Source organism: Marmota flaviventris, chromosome 5 (genome assembly GCF_047511675.1).
Source record: "Marmota flaviventris isolate mMarFla1 chromosome 5, mMarFla1.hap1, whole genome shotgun sequence".
Taxonomy (NCBI): Eukaryota; Metazoa; Chordata; class Mammalia; order Rodentia; family Sciuridae; genus Marmota; species Marmota flaviventris.
Window position 1 is genome coordinate 92776433 of NC_092502.1, and position 21687 is coordinate 92798119.

At 34.8% G+C, this 21687-nt stretch overlaps 1 protein-coding gene across 1 annotated transcript in view; it reads right to left on the minus strand.

The window, feature by feature from the left end:
• The window catches only part of Adgrv1 (adhesion G protein-coupled receptor V1), a 521596-nt gene that overhangs the window by 485761 nt on the left and 14148 nt on the right, over positions 1–21687 (minus strand). The window contains exons 9-16 of the mRNA XM_027927625.2: positions 14618–14794; positions 12188–12411; positions 6996–7122; positions 6727–6912; positions 5805–5985; positions 4701–4864; positions 3394–3517; positions 2026–2292 (exon numbers count right to left, since the gene is read on the minus strand). Coding sequence (XP_027783426.2) covers positions 2026–2292; positions 3394–3517; positions 4701–4864; positions 5805–5985; positions 6727–6912; positions 6996–7122; positions 12188–12411; positions 14618–14794 — 1450 coding nt within the window. The remainder of the gene's footprint in view (positions 1–2025; positions 2293–3393; positions 3518–4700; positions 4865–5804; positions 5986–6726; positions 6913–6995; positions 7123–12187; positions 12412–14617; positions 14795–21687) is intronic.

Genomic DNA, 21687 nt, shown 5'->3' on the forward strand with positions numbered 1-21687 from the left:
CCAAAAAGCACAAGGTAGAACACAAGATCGGCATTCACACTGGGCATGACAGGCAGGCACTACAGTGTCCCAGTGTCAGGGGTTATTGCTCACATGGGGTAAGGGACCCTCTCCATGGGAACTAAGCTTGGTTCTGGGTGCTGGAGCCGGAGTGGGGTGCTCAGAGCAGGAAGTTAAAATCCTGGTGGGGTAATCCCTGAGTAACCTTATTGTAGAAACAGAGAAATAGAAGCAATGAGAAAGTGGTTACACACAGGGGAAGTTGGTCACGAGCATAAATATATTAAAGATAATGGGAACTAGATTTCTTAAGGAAATGACAAAAATAGAAAGGGAGGAAACTAGACTGAACCTGATATATTGGATAGGAATGGAAACAATGGCATGAACTAATGATCTTCAACATACATAAGCACAGAACTATAAATGCATGTACATGTATGTACATGAACGGCATATACCCCCATCTGCACACTAACAGAACCCAGGAAGATCAAAACCTCATTAATAGTGCCCAGATTCTAGTTACTAAATAACTTTCTTCACTACAAGGAACCAGGGCTTCTTGGAAAATGGCTAATTTCAGGAATGTAACAGGAAAAGTACAAAATGAGCTTGGAAGAGCTTGTAATGTCAGAAAGTAAGAAAATGTCCAAAAGACAAAGAAAGTCATCTGAAATAGGTTACCACTGGTCAAATCTGGCGCACTGTGGCCCTGAAAATAAATGATAGTAGTGAAAAATAACTCACTGTGTTAAATAGAAAGTTTAAGTCCATATGATAAATGTATCAATGAAAAGACTGAATATTTTATGAGTAACAAGACATTTTCATAGTTTCAAAGTAACTCCCCACAAAATATTTATTAATCACAATGGGAAACAAAGCACAGTAGAGAAGACTGAAGGTCATCACCTAAATTGTGGTCAAAGTGAACAGAATAATGAAGAGGCAAATCAGAATCTTGTGATGATTTTATAAAGGGATGGATGATAAGAACACAGAATTATTTCTGTGAAATTCCTACCAAGGATTCAAAAACTGAAACCAATAATAAAGGAACAACAAACAAACTCAAAACGAGGGACATCCTAGCTTGTGGTCTTCTACACTCAGCAAAGACTGAGGAATTCCTTCAGACTGACAAAATTAAAGGGACATTAAAATTAAATGCAATGCATAATTAAGGAAAGGATGATTTTTCCAGAATGATATTAAAACAACCAGGGCACTATGAATGGGACCTGGGAAAATAACCCCATAGATGTTAACTTCCTGATTTTGGAAAGTTATGTTGTGTTTATGTTGGAGAATGTCCTTGACGGCAAGAGATACACACTATAATGTATTTAGCAATGATGGGACATCACATCTTCAACTTACTCTCAAAATGTTCAAGGGAAACAGTTCCTTGTAACCCCAAAAGAACAAAATAAATATCAAGAAAAGCTACAGCCTTTCCAATTTACTAAAGACAGAGTCAATACATTCTCAGGGTGCACAGAGCAGAATCAAAATATCCTTCATTTATGGAATGGAAAAGAAGGAAGAGCACATCTTTTCCCCCTTGTAAATTGCCACTCATTTAGGGATAACTCCAGAGAATTATCAAGGAGCCAATTAGAGTCAGCTGCCTACAGAATTAAGCTTCCAGACCAAGTGTGCCATTCTTCCAGATAGAGGAAAAAGCATTACAGGACACTACTAATCCCTAAGCAATGGACCCATAGACAATGCCCGTGGCACCTATAGGTTCAAGACCCACTGCTTTGGGACTTTATATAAGAATTTTCTATTTTTGTAATATTATGAAAGAAAGGTTCAAAAGCATAGCAGGGTGTATATGACACAAGAAGTTTTAACACTTATATCATTCATCTCATTCCTTAAGAAAGCAGTAGAAGACACAATTTTGTTCATGGACAGTCACAGAAAGTACAGCTGGCACAACTACTGGACAGTGGTACTTAATGTCAGAAAAGAACTGAAGGCAACAGATCTACCATAACAACACAGTGTGCTTACCTGTTGAATTAAAGAGGATTATATAAAAAGGCTCATCTGTTTCGGGGATACCATCTTCATTAACATATACAGATAGGCTCTGCTCTCTACTTCCAACCTCAAAAATGAGGGTTCCCTCTTTTTCAGCTGGAACAAAGTCTCCCTCTTTGGCTGTGGCCTTCCCATCTACAGTAGCATACTGGACGGTACAGATAACATCTGCAGATCCATTTCTGAGGACTGTAAAGTTAGCAGTCTCTCCTTCCTGAACCCTCACCACACGAGGCTCTGAAATATCCATAGAGAAGGAACATGTGAGCCTTCAAGATTCCATCTATGTATTTCCAGATCACCTTTTTCTTTTCTTAACAAGAAATTCCCAGTACTCTCTGTGCTTAAAATTTTTGCTCTGGGGCTGGTGCTATAGCTCAGTGGTAGAGCACTTGCCTAGCACGTGGAAGACACTGCGTTCAATCCTTAGCATCACAAAAATAAATAAATAAAATAAAGGTATTGTGTCCCCCCAAAAAATAAAAGAGTTGGCTGTTTCCAGCTCTGACATGAAGCCCCTCTGATTACTTCAACCATCAGTGGCCTTCCTTTTCCCTTAATTCCTACAAAATCCATTGTCTTCAGCATTCATTGTCTGACAGCACCCCTGTCAGTAAATTATGTATTATTTAAAATCTTCTGCCTACCTGTTTGTATATATCATCTTGTAGCTGAAATTATAAGGTCTCTGAGAATAGGCCTGGATATCTTGTTCTATTTTTGCTACAGCACTTGGCAGAAGCCTGAGTATAAGACTAATTCATTAAGCACAAATTCACTGGAGGCTAAGAATTGTAATCCACAAAATTCAAGAGGTTTAAAAGGTTCCCACATCAGTAAACTGACCTTTATACAACTTACAAAAGTGGGATTTAAGAAAGAATTAGACATCAATTAAATCTCATCAATAAAAGATGCCTCATATAGCAAAAGACAGTTCTAAAAAAAAGCAGTAAATAGAGAATCCTTAACTAATATATCCATTAAATATTAGCTACTATAGTTAAGTGGTCAGTCACTAGGTACAATATCAGGTCCCAAAGTGGCCAACCTGACGCAGAAGTGTTTTCCTCACAGAGGAAAGATATACTTTGGCATTTAAAAGGAAGAACTAGAAATAACAAAAAGCACTTAATGTTACTTTCATTTTGCTTCAGAAGATATTTTGAAAAATGGTTTAAACTTCAAAGAGACTGAATAACAATCAGTGAATGAATCATGAAATCATATACAAGCATCAATTAATTACATTTTATTTAAAATGATCAGTTACAATTAATTTAGAATATACTGTTTAAGAAAGAAGCAAACTCAGTCAAATAAAAATAGCAATACCACCTGCAAAATAAATGGGATCATCATTTCTTCTAATCCTTAGAGTTGCAGTTGTTTTATTTCCCACTTTAGCTCCTCCAGTGGCATTAAGTAGGATAATGGTAAATTCCTCCATTTCCTCTGGAATCTTTTGGAAAAATGGTATCCATTTTAAATCAACTGATTTATACATATAATTACATTATGTTTTCCTAAATTATTATTTCTTTTTTAAAAAAAGTTCTATTAACAGTACTAATCTTTACTTCCATTTCTGAGGCTGAAGCTTATGAAAGTATTTCTACAAGACTTAGAACCCCCCCCCAAATATTTTAATTTTTATTCATCTAAACAAGCACTTTAAAGTGTAATGGAAGTATACATATTTTGTCTTACATAAACTAAAAATAGATATGACCTATATCTATATGTATATAGATATAGCATATGTCTACAACTTTATATAGATATAGGATATATCTATTTATGTATCTATATGTACATACATATATCCTATACAAGTATAGGAGATATATATATATATATATATATATATATATATATATAGGATATATCTATATATATGAGTGTTGTATATATTATTTCTGTAAGAAAATGGTAAACACATTTTTTTTTGCTTATAAGAAAAAAATGGAGCATAACAAAATGAGCACTCAAAAGCCTCTTACATGGTTTACTGAGCTTTCACACAAGCCAGTCATAGAGACCTTACTTCAATGTCCTAAAAAGATGAGATATCCACATCTGAGCTTAAGTGAATCCCAGGTAGGCACTGTTTCTCTCTTACATCATTCTTATGAGCTATGCCTCTCCTCACCCTAAAATACAAAATTGCTGGTCTGTGGGAAAAGAGACAGGCCTTCAGAGATGTTCTAAGTGCATAATCCTGAGGAAGGTTTACTCTCATCACTAAGTTCTTTCTGGTTTTTATCATTAAGATGAAATAGCTTGTTGGATGCACAATCAACCCTTGGCACAGTGTCCTGATTCTCAGAATGCACCAGGGTACTCAGAACATGGCCTTTCTCCAAAGAGTCTAAACACAAGCTGAAGCTTAACCTCTCCCATAACCACAAATCCCTGAAGTTTGACACATGAATTTCACCAACCACTATCAGTTCTAAGAGTAAAGAATGACTCAGAGAAACCAAAAGCATAACATTGCCCTTTTGCCTCAATCAGACACTGTCTTACCTGAGGTCTTTATATACACTTTTAACACAAAATGTATTACCAGATGTTTTGTGCTTTAATAAAAGGTAGAGATTGATCAACTACAGTAAGTGGAGAATTATACATGCAACATTTACCTCATCTGGAAGGGAATAAATGGTGATATTTTTTGAAAATTCCTTATCTCCAAAGAAAATTGTCCCTTGCACAGGAATTACGTCTTGTGTAAAGTCTGGACTAACCACCCATGAAACACTAACATCACCAAAGTTTCCTCGATGTCTTATTACGCCATAAACAGCTGTGAAATACAAACAGGTAAACTACATAAGAACATTCACTAAACATTAAAACTAGTAAAGAAATCGTTCAAATAAAGTAAAAATAATACTTTGTTATAATAAAATCTAATTTAATAAAAACCAATTTGCTTAGCATATCCCTCAAGGTTCACATAAAAATATATTATCCTATTTCCTCTCTATAGATATAAAATTAATAAAATTACAAGACTCAATATTTTCCATCATAGTATGGGATCTTAAGAGTCATTTGGCATGGAGACAGATGGTGATTAATTAAATACAAGTATCATAAAGTCCTGTAAGAATATCTGCCAAAGGCATTCAAAGGAAGTCTGACCTACCTACTCAGAGTGATTTCCCTGCCCTGACAAGATTTCTTTAAAAACAATATCTTTCTCAATGAATGCAGTGGTGCACACCTGTAATCTCAGTGACTCGGGAGGCTGATGCAGGAGGATAGCAAGTTCAAGACCAGCCTCAGCAACTCAGCAAGACCTTGTCTCAAAATGTAAAACTAGCTGGGTGTACTGGGGTTGTAGCTTAGTGGTACAGGACTTACCTAGAATGTATGAGGAACTGGTTTAAAAATAAATAGACAGATAGATGGAATATTTCTTAATTCTTGCCACTGCAATATTTTCCAGCAGTAACTCCTAGCTTAATGTGTTCTCTATTGACTCATGCCTGGGTGTTTGAGGGCTCTGCATATGGTTAATCGAAATAAAAATATAACTGATGTATCATCACAATACTAAGGCAGACATAAAAATTGCAATCCTAAATATTATTTTTTAAAGGACCAATTTCTATTCTATGTATAATTTCTAAAGCAGAATGAGCAATTGAAAATAATGGGTTACTGAAGAAATAAACTAAAAAATGATTAATTTCTTCTTCCATAAATAGAAACAAAATATAAGAAACAGGAAAAATTACCACTGTAGATATTATCTGCTTTGCTTTCATTTATTGTCTCAATTAGACCATCAGAAACAAACTCTATAATCCCATGAGGATCATCATTTTTTAGAATCGTTATGTTGACAACGGAAGCACTTCCCAACTTGCTTTCCCTTTCACCGTGGCTGCTGAGGACCACCCAGTAGTGCTCATCCAACTAAATGGAACATGTCAAATTAGTAAAAATGTAAAGTTGACATTTCAGAGCAAATAAAACATGTGTATATTCAAGAATATTAATATATTCACATTTTAAGATACATACAACTCACTGAAAAGACAAGAGAGCTGGTTTTACTCCTAAAACATTTTTAGCATGTTCTCCTATCAGTTAAGAGATACCAGATATACATATATATTATCCAAAAAGGGAAAAGATGAACAACAATCTATTCTAAATGGTAAGAAGTCAGGGACTTGTCACCGATGATCTAGTAGTCAAACTAATAAGAGTAACAAATATAAAATCTACATATGCATTAGTGTGTAAACATTAGGGAACAATATCTGGTTTCACTAATACAAAAGTTAATTTTTTTTCCTTTAAAAAAGTGATTATATAGCAAACTTTCAATTCAAAACCATATCATTAAAAGTTCAGTTAATATGAATCACATAAAATAAGGTTTAACATGAATAAAGCTAAAAGGAGATAAAAACGAATCACACACTGAAAATCTCAGAATGTTTGGTATTTCTCTTTCAAGGACAAAAATACATTATTCTAATTTGAATGAATCTTACTTTGCTTTTTGAGATTGTTTTTTGAATTTTCCAAACATAAGTATTTTTCATCCCTTCCTACATCTTCTTGACAACCTTTAAAATATTTGTGCTCATAACATGATAGATACAATCAATCTTCCACAAAAGCACAAGGGAAAAATAAAACTCTTACCTCTGGTATGCCATCCAGTCTTGAGAGCAAGGTGATTACTATTTCTCTTTCCCCAGGTTTAAATTCAAGAACACCTGTGTTTCCATAGAATTCACTGCTGTCTCTGGGCTCTACTCGGTAATGTAGAAATTGTTTGACGAGAGCCCCCTTGGATCGAATAATGTGGAGCTCTACAGAATCTCCTTCCTTTAAAAAGAATCCACAAAATTTTAAATCCTTCTAGATCATTCTTCTTAAGTTGTGAGTACAGAATAAAGTTTCATACTTACTTTTATAACATAGGGTCCTCTGGAAGCAGGAGAAAATTCAAAAACTCCCCCAGGATCATCATTTTCCAAAATAACTAGGTCGCGGGTAGTATATCCAGATTTCAACACTTGATTTTCCACATTTACCCTGGAGAAGGTGGAGGAAAAAACACACTTGTTATCTTTAGTCCACTTCTGAATTTGGTAGACTTCAAAGGCAATATTTACAACTCTTCCAGATAATAATAAGAAAGGTAATTAGGAATTAAATCTCAAAGCAAATTTATACATATTAAAATCAATTAAAACCAAAACAGTCACATCACTTATGGAAGAACTATTTTAAATTCACTGTATCTTTTCTTTTATACTGAAACAAACATGGAATATGTACCCCAAGAATAGAGTAACAAAGAGTTATAAATGTATTTATAGAAAATATAAAAATTCACAGATTTTATTCCAGTTTTAGAAAAAAAAATTATTTGCAACATGTGATTAGGAAATACATTTAAACAAAACTTTTTATTTTACGTACACTTTAATTTCTTCTAAAATTTCATTACATATGATTATATTATGTACACAGACTATGGCAAGCCACACTGATTTTTTTTTAAAAAATGAATGTAATATGATTATACTTTTAGGGATAGTTTTGTGGCTTTCAAATTTTTTTCTTTTAAAGAAAGAAGAAAATGGATCTGAGAAGCATGACATGTTATAACAATTCTTATATATTTATCAAAAGAACATATTAAATGTTATTTTAAATTTCAGGTTTTATGCTTAGTGTGTAATTAGAATGATCAAAGAGACTACAAGGCTCTGAGGGCGTAAAACCAGCAAGGTCTTAAGAATTCTCAATCCCAAAGCTGCTCTAAATTTTTCCAAATGTCACTTCCTATTGAAATAGAAAGTATTTGTGATAAGATCTCAGAATCACAATGAAACCACAATTTAATATGTAGTAATATGTGTCAAGAACAGTTCACTCTAAGAATAGACAACATGAACTGATATCTTCTCTTGCTTTTGAAATCTGACAACTGATACCTAGCATGCATGTGTTAACAGAAGAGATAATTCAAATAATACAACAATTATTTATTATATTGTTAATAGAGTAACATAATTTTCAGAGCCAATTTGCCCATATTTAATTTATATCAATATCTTCACTAATCAAAATTTCCTGTGTCCACATAAGCTAGGAGACAAGAAAAGTGGATTAAAATACAAAGTATAAAAGTCTACTCAGAACCAGGTACAGTAACACATGCCTATAATCACAGCAACTTCAGAGGCTGAGGAGAATCAAAAGTTCAAGGCCAGCCTCAGTAACTTAGTGAGACCCTAAGCAACTGATTTTTTGAGACTCTATCTCAAAATTAAAAAAAAAAAATTCCTCTGAACATAAAACAAATGAATTTATTTTATTTTTTAAATGTTCTTAAGATATGCTTCCCTTACATAAAATGCAAATTTGAAAACCTCTATATAAAACACAGAGAAAAAACAAGAAATTGCTTAGATACGCTAAGAAAAATAATGGATGAGTTAAGATAATGGGTTACCAATTCTCTGTAAAACAAACTTTAAGATTCATAAAAGATGTTGGGAAAAAAATTTCACTAGTAAAAGCATAATAATTGTTCTCTAGGTTATGAAAACTTAAAATTGTGAGTTCTTCAAAATGTGATAAATTACCACATAATTTAAAATCCTCTGAAGTAAAATGGCATAATAAAATTGTTTCTCAAAGATTTTATCAAAAATTTTAAATGCATTCATAATTTGAAACTATTGGGATGAAAACATCCCAAAAGTTTCACATAATAGTCTCCTGTTATCATTAGAAAATGAAACTACACACAAATCATGCACAGCCAGGTGGATAAGCACAATTTCTCAAGACTTGTAATCATGCAGTGCAGCCTCATCACCAAACAGTCAGTTGCAAAATAAAATGGTGAATCACCAAAAACAAGGCATTATTTTGTACACTTACCCAAAATACACGACAAATCTTTCAGTTTCTACCCTGTCAATACAGAAAGAACTGTGGGCGGGGGTAAAAGGAGGCAGAGGCACTATTTGCCACATTTCACTGATACTGCTAGAAACTTAGAATGGCAGAGTGAAAAAAAAGCTGAAAGAAAGCCCCTTTCTTTTCCCCAAGAGCTACTAATTTTCATTTTATGGAAATGGTGCACACTGGGTCCTATCCATTGAGAAATGCCAGCAAGAGGTTCTGCAGTTCCCGCCTATGGAAGATGACCCGTGGCCAGCCAGCATGTCAAGATCCATTCAAGACATTCCTTCCCACCTCTCCAGGGTGCTTGTGCCTGCCAAGCTCTGCACATGCTCAAACCACAGCAGCTGAGCAAATCTCATTCAGTCTACTTACAATTACTTAGTAGCTTTAATTATGTTTTTTAAAGAAACTCCATCCTCAGATGTAATGCCAGTTCTTCGAGTTAGAGAAGTCACAACTCTATAAGCAATCTCTATGTTTCCCTGTTTGCACAGGAATATATTCAAGAAGCCCTAAGATATCATGATAACTTTTCATTACAACTTTATATCAGGAAATCTAAGCACTTTCAAATCCTCAATGTATTTCATTTTAAAATAGTCTTGAAAAGCACACGTTAAAAAGTAAAGGCTTTGAGCTGAATTTTTAAAGTCAAATGCACCACTGATAAATTACCACATAATTTAAAATCCTCTGAAGTAAAACAGCATAATAAAATTGTTTCTGATTTGGAGAAAATTAAGAGTATTTTTAACTAACTGGTATTGGAAGTAACAAATTGTTTAGTATCAGGGCAACTTCAGTCTACATTTAATTGAAATACAAAGAATTTGAATTTGACATTAAGAGAATATTTTACACTGTATTATAATAAAGTGTTATTATTTTTGTTGCAGTATTATCCTATGACTCACTATAATCACACTAGCATTCATTCATTCATTCATTTTTGTTAAACATGCAAAATTAAAAGGTTTTGATAAAATAAGCACTTTGAAATCATGAATTTTATTCTCAAATTTATTTAAATATTTTTTAAACAGTTAAATATAATTTGCTTATTCTTATCCACACACTAGTAACTAATTGAATCAAGACATTTTAACATATATTTTGATTAATTTTCTCTATTTGAAAAGAACCAACAATTTCTAATATTTTCTACCCTATGATTTTCACTTCCTTGTATTCTATTTTTACCCATAGAAGGGAGAAAAAGAAGCAAAAAAAAAAAAAAGTAAAACAACTTCAAAGTTATATTTAATGAATTTCAAATGTTTAAATAAATGACCAAACATTACTATTTTGAAAGAATATAAAGAATAGTCACTATGAATTTTCAGAGTTATAATTTAAATCATTCTTTAAATACTTAATTGAGAGCAGGAATTCTCAAACAAGCTAACAAAGTTTCCTAGATTGCTATGACTTTGGTTTGTAATCACTGTTCTTTTTTCATTAGTTTCTTCAACATTGTCCACAGATTTAACACATGCTTAAACCTAATTTATAGAAAAAGGGAGATACATGAACAAAGTCCTATATTTTCTCATATTTCACTGACTTTTTTCCATCATGAAATACCTTTTAAGACTTAATCTAAATATATATATATATATATATATATATATATATATATATATTAAGCCTGTATCATTTAGACTCAGTATATATGTGTGTGTTCACTTAAACTCAGTGTGTATGTGTGTATTATGGTTTATATGTGACATGTCCCCCAAAACCTCACATGTGAAACAATGCAAGAAGGTTTGGAGGAGACATGATTGGGTTATAGCCTTAACATAATCAATGAATTAATCCCTGATGGGATTAACTGAGTAGTAACTAGAGGCAGGTAGGGTGTGGCTGGAGGAAGAAATTCATTGGGGGCATGGCTATGGGGTATATATTTTAAATATGGAGAGTGAACTCTCTCTCTGCTTGCTGATCATCATGTGAGCCACTTTCCTCCACTACACTCTTCTGACATGAGGTTCTGCTTCACCTTGAGCCCCGAGGAATGGAGCCTGCTGTCTCTGAATTGAGACCTCAGAAACTGTGAGCCTCCTATTAAACTTTTCCTCCTCTAAAGTTGTTCTGTTTGGATCTTTTAGTCATAGCAGTGAAAAAGCTGGCTAAAACAGTGTGTGTGTGTGTGTGTGTGTGTGTGTGTGTGTGTGTGTGTTTGGGTTTTGCTTTCTCGGTTTTTTTGTTGTTTTACTTTTTGTGGTTCTGAAAGCAAACAAAATGAACGGTGGCCATTTAACAGATTTGTTTTTCTTTCACAAAAAACTTTTAAAAATACTCATCAGGTATGTAAAATGTGTTTAGACAAAACATCTTCAAAGAAAAATCTACATGGTCTTGATAATAAAATAGAAAAAAATCAAAGGATTATGTGAAGTAGTTTTTTACTTCTTTATTCCTGAAGAATATCATATAAAATGTCTCAAATTTACCTATGAATTTTAGTGTTTCTAAATACGAATTGTACAATGTCCTCAAGTCACAGTAACTTTCTATAATCTGTATCTCATTGATATAAAGAGACTTATAGAAGATAAACTTAGTTTTGATCCTTACAAATCATTAACATCAATTAAACACTGTATCTTTTCAATTTTAGAAAAGATTTTCTAAATAACTGAAAGAAAAATTCTTAGATTTTGTAATATTTTCTTAATATAAAGTGCCCCCTGATAAATGCTAAGTAACTTATGATAATGACTGGAAAATTACTTCTTAAATTTGTGTAATTTTTAATTCTCTAGAAAATAAGTCTTAACTTTTAAATTCCATGTAAAAAAGAATGAAGATTAATGTTTTCTTTTACTCACTCAAAAAAGCTATACCCCTCTTCCCTGTTGGAAAGGAAGCCACCAGAGTTATCTGCTTAACCTAACATTTTAGAGATGTTGTAGTCTATTCTTTTCTTTTTTTAAATATAGCAATATATTGGCTTCACTTCAAATTTCATATACTACTTCCCAGACATTCTCTACATAATTCTTCCTCACAACAAATAGCAGGGTAAAAGTTCACTAAAATATATTATATCCATAGTCTAACCAGAAGCTATAAAAAAGTAACAGACTAAAGGCCAACATAATGCAATTCACTTGATTTTTTTTTTTAACTTCATGAAGAGAAAAAAATTACCTCAATGGGTTATTACCTGTCTAGAGAAAGTGTTACAGTTTCATTCATTTCCGGTATGTCATCACCCTTGACAGTAATGTTGATTGTTGTGTCACTTTGCCCAGATAAAAATACAACAGAACCATTAAAGGGACCTATATCATCCATGGTCACTGCTTCTGAATTAAAGCCAGAGGGCTTCAAACTCCAATAGATGGTGGCCTGGCCATCAGTTCCATCCCGATGCAAGGGAATGTATACCTTATTTAGGAAAAAAACAAAACAACAATTTCCGCTACAATATATGCTCACAAATAAAATCAAGTCTGCAGATGCATGTATTATTAGGTGAATGTGTATTAAGTGACATTAAAAATAATTGAAGAAGTCTTCTCTTTAAACATGATAATAATTTGGGGGGATTTTCTTCAATTTTACTAATCAAATTTATCTGGAAAATTGCCCCTGTCCAAAAATGTATCTGACCTGGTATTTATTTAAATGAAAAGACAAATATTTTAAAAGCTGAAGAATCATGACAAACATAGAACAGTCTTGCTGAAGAATAAATTTTCATCCGAGCTTTTATGAATATCAAAATATAAACTGAAAAATAAACTTTTGTGATTAAAACAAGGAAATTTACCTGGGCACAGTGGCACACACCTGTAATCCCAGTGGCTCCCAAAACTTAGGAAGGAGGATCATGAGTTCAAAGCCAGCCTCAGCAACTTAGCAAGGCCCTAAGCAACACTGTCTCTAAATAAAATATAAAAAGGGCTAGGGATTGGCTCAGTGCTTAAGCATCCCTGCATTTAATTCCTGATACAAAAAAAAAAAAAAAACCTCTGGGAAATTATGTTGTGTAAAATGTATCTTAAAGTAATAGGGAACAAAATAAAATGTTTCTAACCAATACAATAAATACCATAAAAATATCACGACTCCTGGTTATTTGGGGCAAGGTTTCTGATCTTGATTTCGTCATTTTAAATGAAGCTAATGAGTCCTCAATTTTGCAAGCTTTTGGTAAAGCTGAGAGATCATTTAAGCAATCTAGAACACTAGTAGAAGCTAAATAATTGAATGCTATTATAATAATTCTGAAACAATTTCTATTTTGTTCAAATGCAATACATTTTAAACATATAAGATTCACTACAGATCATGATGAAGCCTTTTCAAAGAATTAATACTCCATGGTAACTATGCTATTCTTTTTACACTCCTAAGAGAGCTATTACAGTTTTTTCTTGCCTTTTAATATATCTCATCTTAGGAGGAAAAAAAAAATACCTTCACCACTAACCATTCTACTATTTTGACTAGGAATGGTCAAAACCCAAAGCTAGTGAGCACAGCTAGGTTCTGAGGAAAGCAAAAAAGGTACCAGGGCTGGCTCCTGTATCACCTGAGGGAGTGAGTATTGCTGGGGTTGTATACAGGGCACAGCAAAAGGGAAACTGCTACTTCTGCTGTTTCCTAAGAGGGTAAGAATGCAGTTCCCAGAGCCCAAAACTGACTTCTCTCAGTGAAAAAATGTTGAAATGGGAAGTTTATAGCTTTATAAAATAAACAAACAAAAGCAATTCCACTCTTTAAGAATAAACTAAATGCTTTTTACTTTTTAGAAGTAAACAGTATGTTTTTAAAATATGGAAAATCAAACCATCTTGAAAACTGAAGCTCTCTGCCCACTTAGAGCATCTAATGTATAAACAAAGGAAATGTTACCACATTTTGACATGAGATTTTGATAACAAAAACAACTTTCCTCATTCCTGATCTTAACCTTAACCCAATTAAAATCAAATTTAAGTGTGTGTGTGTGGGGGGGGGGGGGGGGGGTTAGGATCTTAGACAGATAGTAGCTCTGGGAATGGCAGCACAGGACAGAGCTGCCCTGAGATTGCTGGAGGCTTGAAAAAATTCATCTAGGGATGGTGAACAGGTGCTCTGTATGTGAATATGCTTGTGTGTGTGTGTGTGTGTGTGTGTGTGAAAATTTACATATACACATAGAATTAAAAATCCCTGAGTTTCAGATTTCACAACTTTGCCATCATCATCTCCAGTATCAAACATAGGACCCAAGGCTGCCACTTCAGCCTTTCCCAAGGCGAGCAAGTGGCATGCTCAGAGATGGAAAAGGGCAACTTGGCCATTAAAAAGCAGATTTACACTCAGCTATGATTACATCAAATATCATGGCTCTATCTGAAAGCAATCAAATCTAAATATACTAGTCTAACCAGGAGCAAATAATTCCAGTTGATGAAAAATCACACAATATCAGTTACTTATGTAACTTATCAGTTACTTATGTCAAGTTGTCTATCAAAGGAATGAAGATCTATTTCATTTTCAAGATCTATTAACTCAATATGCTAACAATAATTTTAAAAAAATATTCTGTAAATTACCTCAAACACATTAGACCCCCACCAATAAGAAAGAGCCCACTTACCACCTCAGCAGCAGAATCTTCTGGTTCATGCAAAATGATTGGAAAATTACTAATGAAGCCAATTTCTCCATTAGCAATGGCTGGAGTAACCAGTAAAGAAATATTTCGGATTTCCCCAAATCTGGGACTTATAGGTGGGATTGGGGGTTGTATGTTCATCAACATCACACTCTCCAACTAAAATAAACAAAAACAATAAGAGCATATAAGATAGAAACTTTCAAAATTAAGAAAGACCGTTAATAGTAGTGGGTAATAAAGTACAAAGGGGTGAAGATCACCAAACACCAGGGAACTTCATTCTCTTCCTTCTATCCCTTTTCAATCAATCTCCTGCACTGGCTGCTTGAGATTTTTCTATCCCCCTGTTATTAATATTTACAGGGTTCTTCCTAAACCCTTTATCTTATAATTTCATGCAATCTCATGAATAATCTTTGGACCTTTCCCTCAAACTCCAAATCATTATAACCACTTGCTGCTAGGTATCACAGTCATGCACACAACTTTATAGAATGTCCAAATAGAAATCACTACCTCTGTTCCATGGTCCCTCACCACTACCATCACCAGCAACCCCATCTGCTTTTCCTCATCATCATCCATATCCAACTACCTTGACTTTTAAAGCCAAATGCCAGATAACTGTCCACATCTCCTGCCTCTGTTCCACTGACCCACACTTCCAGTCACCCACTTCCCTTCTCTGGAAAACCAAATCCAGTATCAGAATATGATTTGTAACTCCAATTGTAACTTGATGTGTGTGTGTCTTTATGTGTAAATAATATAATGCATGTATAAAATACAATGTCCCTGTAATTAATGAAGATGTCACGAGAGTAACTTTCCTCCATGTTCTCCTCATCTAGAATGCCCTCCCTTCCTCATCTCACATATTTAAGAAGCACTCACTCTTAAAATTCATCTGAATTTTCCTCCCCTTCCTAGATTCTCCAGTCCTCTTCATGCTTCATCTTCCTGAAGTTCTACTGTTGCCCTCAGTAAGCTTAGAACTTAATTACAAACATGCTGCTTCTTTATTGTCATCATTTTCTGTGCTCCAGGCTTTTTACTTCCTAACACACCTGTAGAACTCTCTGAGGGTCTGTATGCTTCCCAGCATTTTCCTCAATACATGACATAGACCCAGAACCACAGTACTTGCACAGTAGATTTTTATTTAATTCATCCCTCCACCAAACTGAGCTCTGTTGGAATACTAATAGATAACAAACTTCAACACCTTACACATTATGTTTTTTTTCAAAATACAACTTATCGATACACACAGTGTTCACTTGAGGGGCACAGGAATATAGAACCATTACAGACTACAAAAGCCATATGGATTTTAAGTTAAAATGCAATTTTAAGTTTAACAAAACATCATATATCTCCCACTCTGTAGAGTCCTTTGTCAGGCTTTGTAATGTTGAAATAATGCCACTAAGTAACCACCAATAGAAATTTGTGATTTAAGTTGATTTCCACAGTGGACAGGAGTGGTACTGATTTCCAACATACTTTCACACTTTTTGATCAATAATTTTAAAGGGCAAAGCAAATGTCTTTTTTAAAATCTCTCACATTTGCTTTGAAAATCATATATAGAGAAAGACATGAAAAATTCCATTTTTTTTTTTTGGTAAGTATTCATTTGAGTAAAAGAAAAAAGAAGGTAGACTGACCAACTTTGTCAAGTGTTACTAGGCAGACTAATCCAAATAAAATGATTCTTGGAATGTTGCTTTTACTTTGCAAAATAAATAAATGCAAAGGTAAATATGTAGTTGAAACCTCACAACTGACATTCTTTCTGGAGAAATTTTATGTGTGTGTGTGTGTGTATGTATATGTAGATATGTATATGTGTGTGTGTGTGTGTATATATATATATATATATATATATATATACACTTTGATGTTGGTGAACAAAGAAATAACAACAGAAGTTTACTAAATGAACTGAACAAAAGGAAATGTTAAAATTCATCCATTCCTCCCATACTTCCCCTCCCTACCCCACCATGAGTCAGCCTCCTTATATCAGAGAAAACATTCGGCATTTGTTTTTGGGGGGATTGGCTAACTTCACTTAGCATTATCTTCTCCAACACCATCCATTTACCTGAAAATGCCATGATTTTATTCTCTTTTATTGCTAAGTAAAATTGCATTGTGTATATATGCCACATTCTTGATACGGCAGAGGGGTGGAGGGAAAAGGAAGGGGGCAGGGGATTGGCAAGGATGGTGGAATGTGATAGACATTATTATTCAAAGTACATATACTTTGTATACAACCAGAGATATGAAAAATTGTGCAGTTTAAGTATAATAAAAATTGTAATGAATTCCACTGTCATTTATTTCTTTTTTTTAATTTTTTATTGTTGGCTGTTCAAAACATTACATAGTTCTTGATATATCATATTTCACAATTTGATTCAAGTGGGTTATGAGCTCCCATTTTTACCCCATATACAGATTGCAGAATCACATCAGTTACACATCCATTGATTTACATATTGCCATACTAGTGTCTGTTGTATTCTGCTGTCTTTCCTATCCTCTACTATCCCCCCTCCCCTCCCCTCCCCTCCCCTCTTCTCTCTCTGCCCCCTCTACTGACATTCGTTTGTCCCCCTTGTATTATTTTTCCCCTTCCCCTCACTTCCTCTTGTATGTACTTTTGTATAACTCTGAGGGTCTCCTTCCATTTCCATGCATTTTCCCTTCTCTCTCCCTTTCCCTCCCACCTCTCATCCCTGTTTAATGTTAATCTTCTTCTCATGCTCTTCGACCCTACTCTGTTCTTAGTTACTCTCCTTATATCAAAGAAGACATTTGACATTTGTTTTTTAGGGATTGGCTAGCTTCACTTAGCATAATCTGCTCTAATGCCATCCATTTCCCTGCAAATTCTATGATTTTGTCATTTTTTAATGCAGAGTAATACTCCATTGTGTATAAATGCCACATTTTTTTTATCCATTCATCCATTGAAGGGCATCTAGGTTGGTTCCACAGTCTAGCTATTGTGAATTGTGCTGCTATGAACATCGATGTAGCAGTGTCCCTGTAGCATGCTCTTTTTAGGTCTTTAGGGAATAGACCGAGAAGGGGAATAGCTGGGTCAAATGGTGGCTCCATTCCCAGCTTTCCAAGAAATCTCCATACTGCTTTCCAAATTGGCTGCACCAATTTGCAGTCCCACCAGCAATGTACAAGTGTACCCTTTTCCCCACATCCTCGCCAGCACTTGTTGTTGTTTGACTTCATAATGGCTGCCAATCTAACTGGAGTGAGATGGTATCTTAGGGTGGTTTTGATTTGCATTTCTCTGACTGCTAGAGATGGTGAGCATTTTTTCATGTACTTGTTGATTGACTGTATGTCCTCCTCTGAGAAGTGTCTGTTCAGGTCCTTGGCCCATTTGTTGATTGGGTTGTTTGTTCTCTTATTGTCTAATTTTTTGAGCTCTTTGTATACTCTGGATATTAGGGCTCTATCTGAAGTGTGAGGAGTAAAGATTTGTTCCCAGGATGTAGGCTCTCTATTTACCTCTCTTATTGTATCTTTTGCTGAGAAAAAACTTTTTAGTTTGAGTAAGTCCCATTTGTTGATTCTAGTTATTAACTTTTGTGCTATGGGTGTCCTAGAATGGAGAAAAATTGAAGGCATTCCCTCTAAAATCTGGAACAAGACAGGGATGCCCTCTCTCACCACTTCTGTTCAACATAGTTCTCGAAACACTGGCCAGAGCAATTAGACAGACGAAAGAAATTAAAGGCATCAAAATAGGAAAAGAAGAACTTAAATTATCACTATTTGCAGATGACATGATTCTATACCTAGCAGACCCAAAAGGGTCTACAAAGAAACTATTAGAGCTAATAAATGAATTCAGCAAAGTGGCAGGATATAAAATCAACACGCATAAATCAAAGGCATTCCTGTATATCAGCGACAAATCCTCTGAAATGGAAATGAGGACAACCACTCCATTCACAATATCTTCAAAAAAAATAAAATACTTAGGAATCAACCTAACAAAAGAGGTGAAAGACTTATACAATGAAAACTACAGAACCCTAAAGAGAGAAATAGAAGAAGATCTTAGAAGATGGAAAAATATACCCTGTTCATGGATAGGCAGAACTAACATCATCAAAATGGCGATATTACCAAAAGTTCTCTATAGGTTTAATGCAATGCCAATCAAAATCCCAACGGCATTTCTTGTAGAAATAGAGAAAGCAATCATGAAATTCATATGGAAAAATAAAAGACCCAGAATAGCAAAAACAATGCTAAGCAGGAAATGTGAATCAGGCGGTATAGCGATACCAGACTTCAAACTATATTACAGAGCAATAGTAACAAAAACAGCATGGTACTGGTACCAAAACAGGCGGGTGGACCAATGGTACAGAATAGAGGACACAGAAACCAATCCACAAAACTACAACTATCTTATATTTGATAAAGGGGCTAAAAGCATGCAATGGAGGAAGGATAGCATCTTCAACAAATGGTGCTGGGAAAACTGGAAATCCATATGCAACAAAATGAAACTGAATCCCTTTCTCTCGCCATGCACAAAAGTTAATTCAAAATGGATCAAGGAGCTTGATATCAAATCAGAGACGCGCCGTCTGATAGAAGAAAAAGTTGGCTACGATCTACAGTCGGTGGGGTCGGGCTCCACTGTCATTTATTTTTTAAAAAATCAAAAAAAAAAAAGGAAATGCTAATTTTGAAATGGTACGTCAGCATGGCTTATTTCCTAGTCTATAAACCTTTTTTGGTCTGGGTTCCCTAGGCATCTGCTAAATCAAAAATTGCTCTATTCATTCATAAAAGTTCTTTGCTTTCAGATGGTTTGGTATTAGGACAGCACAATAGTGTCCCCACTTCTGCCAAGAGTTGCATCTCAGACTAATGTGTTTGGCTGAGAGTAATTAGAGGAGGCTGAGTGCATGTCTCACTCTCCTTGCTTCAGTTCCCTCAGTTTTCCACCCAGTCTAATGCTTTCTACCCTGGAGTTGCTTGTGTGCGATGCAAACTACACAACCTTCTTACTCCAACTGGCTTTCCAGAGCCAACAACCGTGCTAACCTCAAGGAATTGTGTCAGTGACTAATGTTGCCTTTTTCCCCCTAAACAAGCGTTCCATTAACTGTCTGCACTGCAAGGCTTTGTTTTTTGACTGAATAGAGAGATACATAAAAAGAGAGTCTGGAATCAATGGTGCAAACAATTTTCTGATTCAAGATCATCAAAAATCAGATTTTACATCCTTCTTCAAGTTTTTTCTCAGTTTTCAAGTGTCCTCAAAAATAAATTCTGTCTGGGGAAAGGTCTGCAGCAATGACTTGGGGTTCAGCCACTAAGCATAGCAGATATAATTTCCTAAGCATCTGCACACTGTATAACACACACACTCCAAAAGCCATCTCATTCAAAAGGAGTGTATTCTAGTTGACAGAAAGCAATCTCAACCCTCATTACTGACTCTTTTACATTGAACTTTCCAAAACTCAACAATGATTAACCCACTTAGTCATGAAGTGGAACTAGGCATTCTCTGGAGGGAGACATACCAGAGTCTAAATTCTTACTCTGCCATTTACTGCATCAAGACCTTAGGTAATAGAACTAAACTGCTCAGGTTAAACTTCTTCTTCTGTAAAAAGAAGGTAATTTATGTTAGTTCTGTGGGTTAAATGAAATAACACCAACACCCTCAAAATGTACATTTCCTTTTCATTCCTTTCTCTGTCCCAGATCTCAAGTACACTGTTGTCTGTGGTCTCCTGCAGTGTATTTAAGGCTTTAGAGTGTACATAAACCTCCTGGCAACCTTGCTAAGATGCAGATTTTAGTTCTGCAGGTCAGAGAATCTATCTTTCCAAAAAGCTCCTAGGTATTGATAAGACTGCTGATTCTCAGTTCACATCATGAGTGGCAACACCTGTAGTATAAATTCATGCCCTTTAGTATCCAATTATCAACTACCTGACTTGTCATCCTGAGATGGGCTTTTATTTTGTCCCAGCTCCAAACCTATCTGAGAATACTAGGGGACTGTTAACTGGTCCTGATTCCCACATGGTGCTCACATGTCAACTTTACCAGATATCTGTTTTCTATCTCCTTCCTTCAGTACTGTTTCACCCTAACAATGGAGACACGCATCTCTATTAATTCCCCAGTGGACAGTTAAGGGCATGGTTTGGACAACAAGAGCAGGAAACTACAATGCAGACAATATGACTGGATCCTAAACAAGATTCTTGACTCTCTACCATGTGGATCTTCTCTTCTCTGGCTCTTAGCTTTGGTTTGCCTCAATGTTTCAAGAGCCAACTGCATTTCTCTCCATGGGGGTTCCTCAATCATCTCTACTCTGTCTTGGAAAGTGCTCCCAACTTTCTCTTGGGCTCAGCAAGAGGGGTAAGGAGTTTCCATGTCCTTTGATTTGAGGTCTATCTTTTTTTCTTCTTCTTCCTCGGGATTGTGAAAATGAGAAATTCATTTCTAACCAAAGAATGAAAACTGGTCTTCCTGTCTAAATTAGGAAATTTCAGTACTCATTTTATTTTCCTGGAGGGAAAGCTGAGCTGTCAATAAGGATGGCTCTTCCTAAAAAAATAAAAATAAAAAAATAAATTTTGTCATATTTATATAGAATGCTGCAGTGAAATAACTAGGATAATGTTTGACCCTGAGAAGGTTCTTAATGAAGATTTGTTAATATAGGAATACTCTGCAGCTACTTTGAAATAACTATTAAATATTTTCCAAAGATTAAGTTTACTATCTAAAACTTGCTGGCATTAGCATAGATGTAGAAGTTTCTATCCAAACTGGTTGCAAGGCATTATGAGAAAGAAACTAGAATAGAAATAGAAATATTCTCTATTACTCCAGAACAACATTTCTACATCATCAATTACTTCATATGATTGCAACTCCTCTAGAATTACCAGGACACCCAGGGCTCCATGAAAACAAAAGCAACAGTGTGAAATATTGTGTCACTCCATTTGTTTAATAATTTG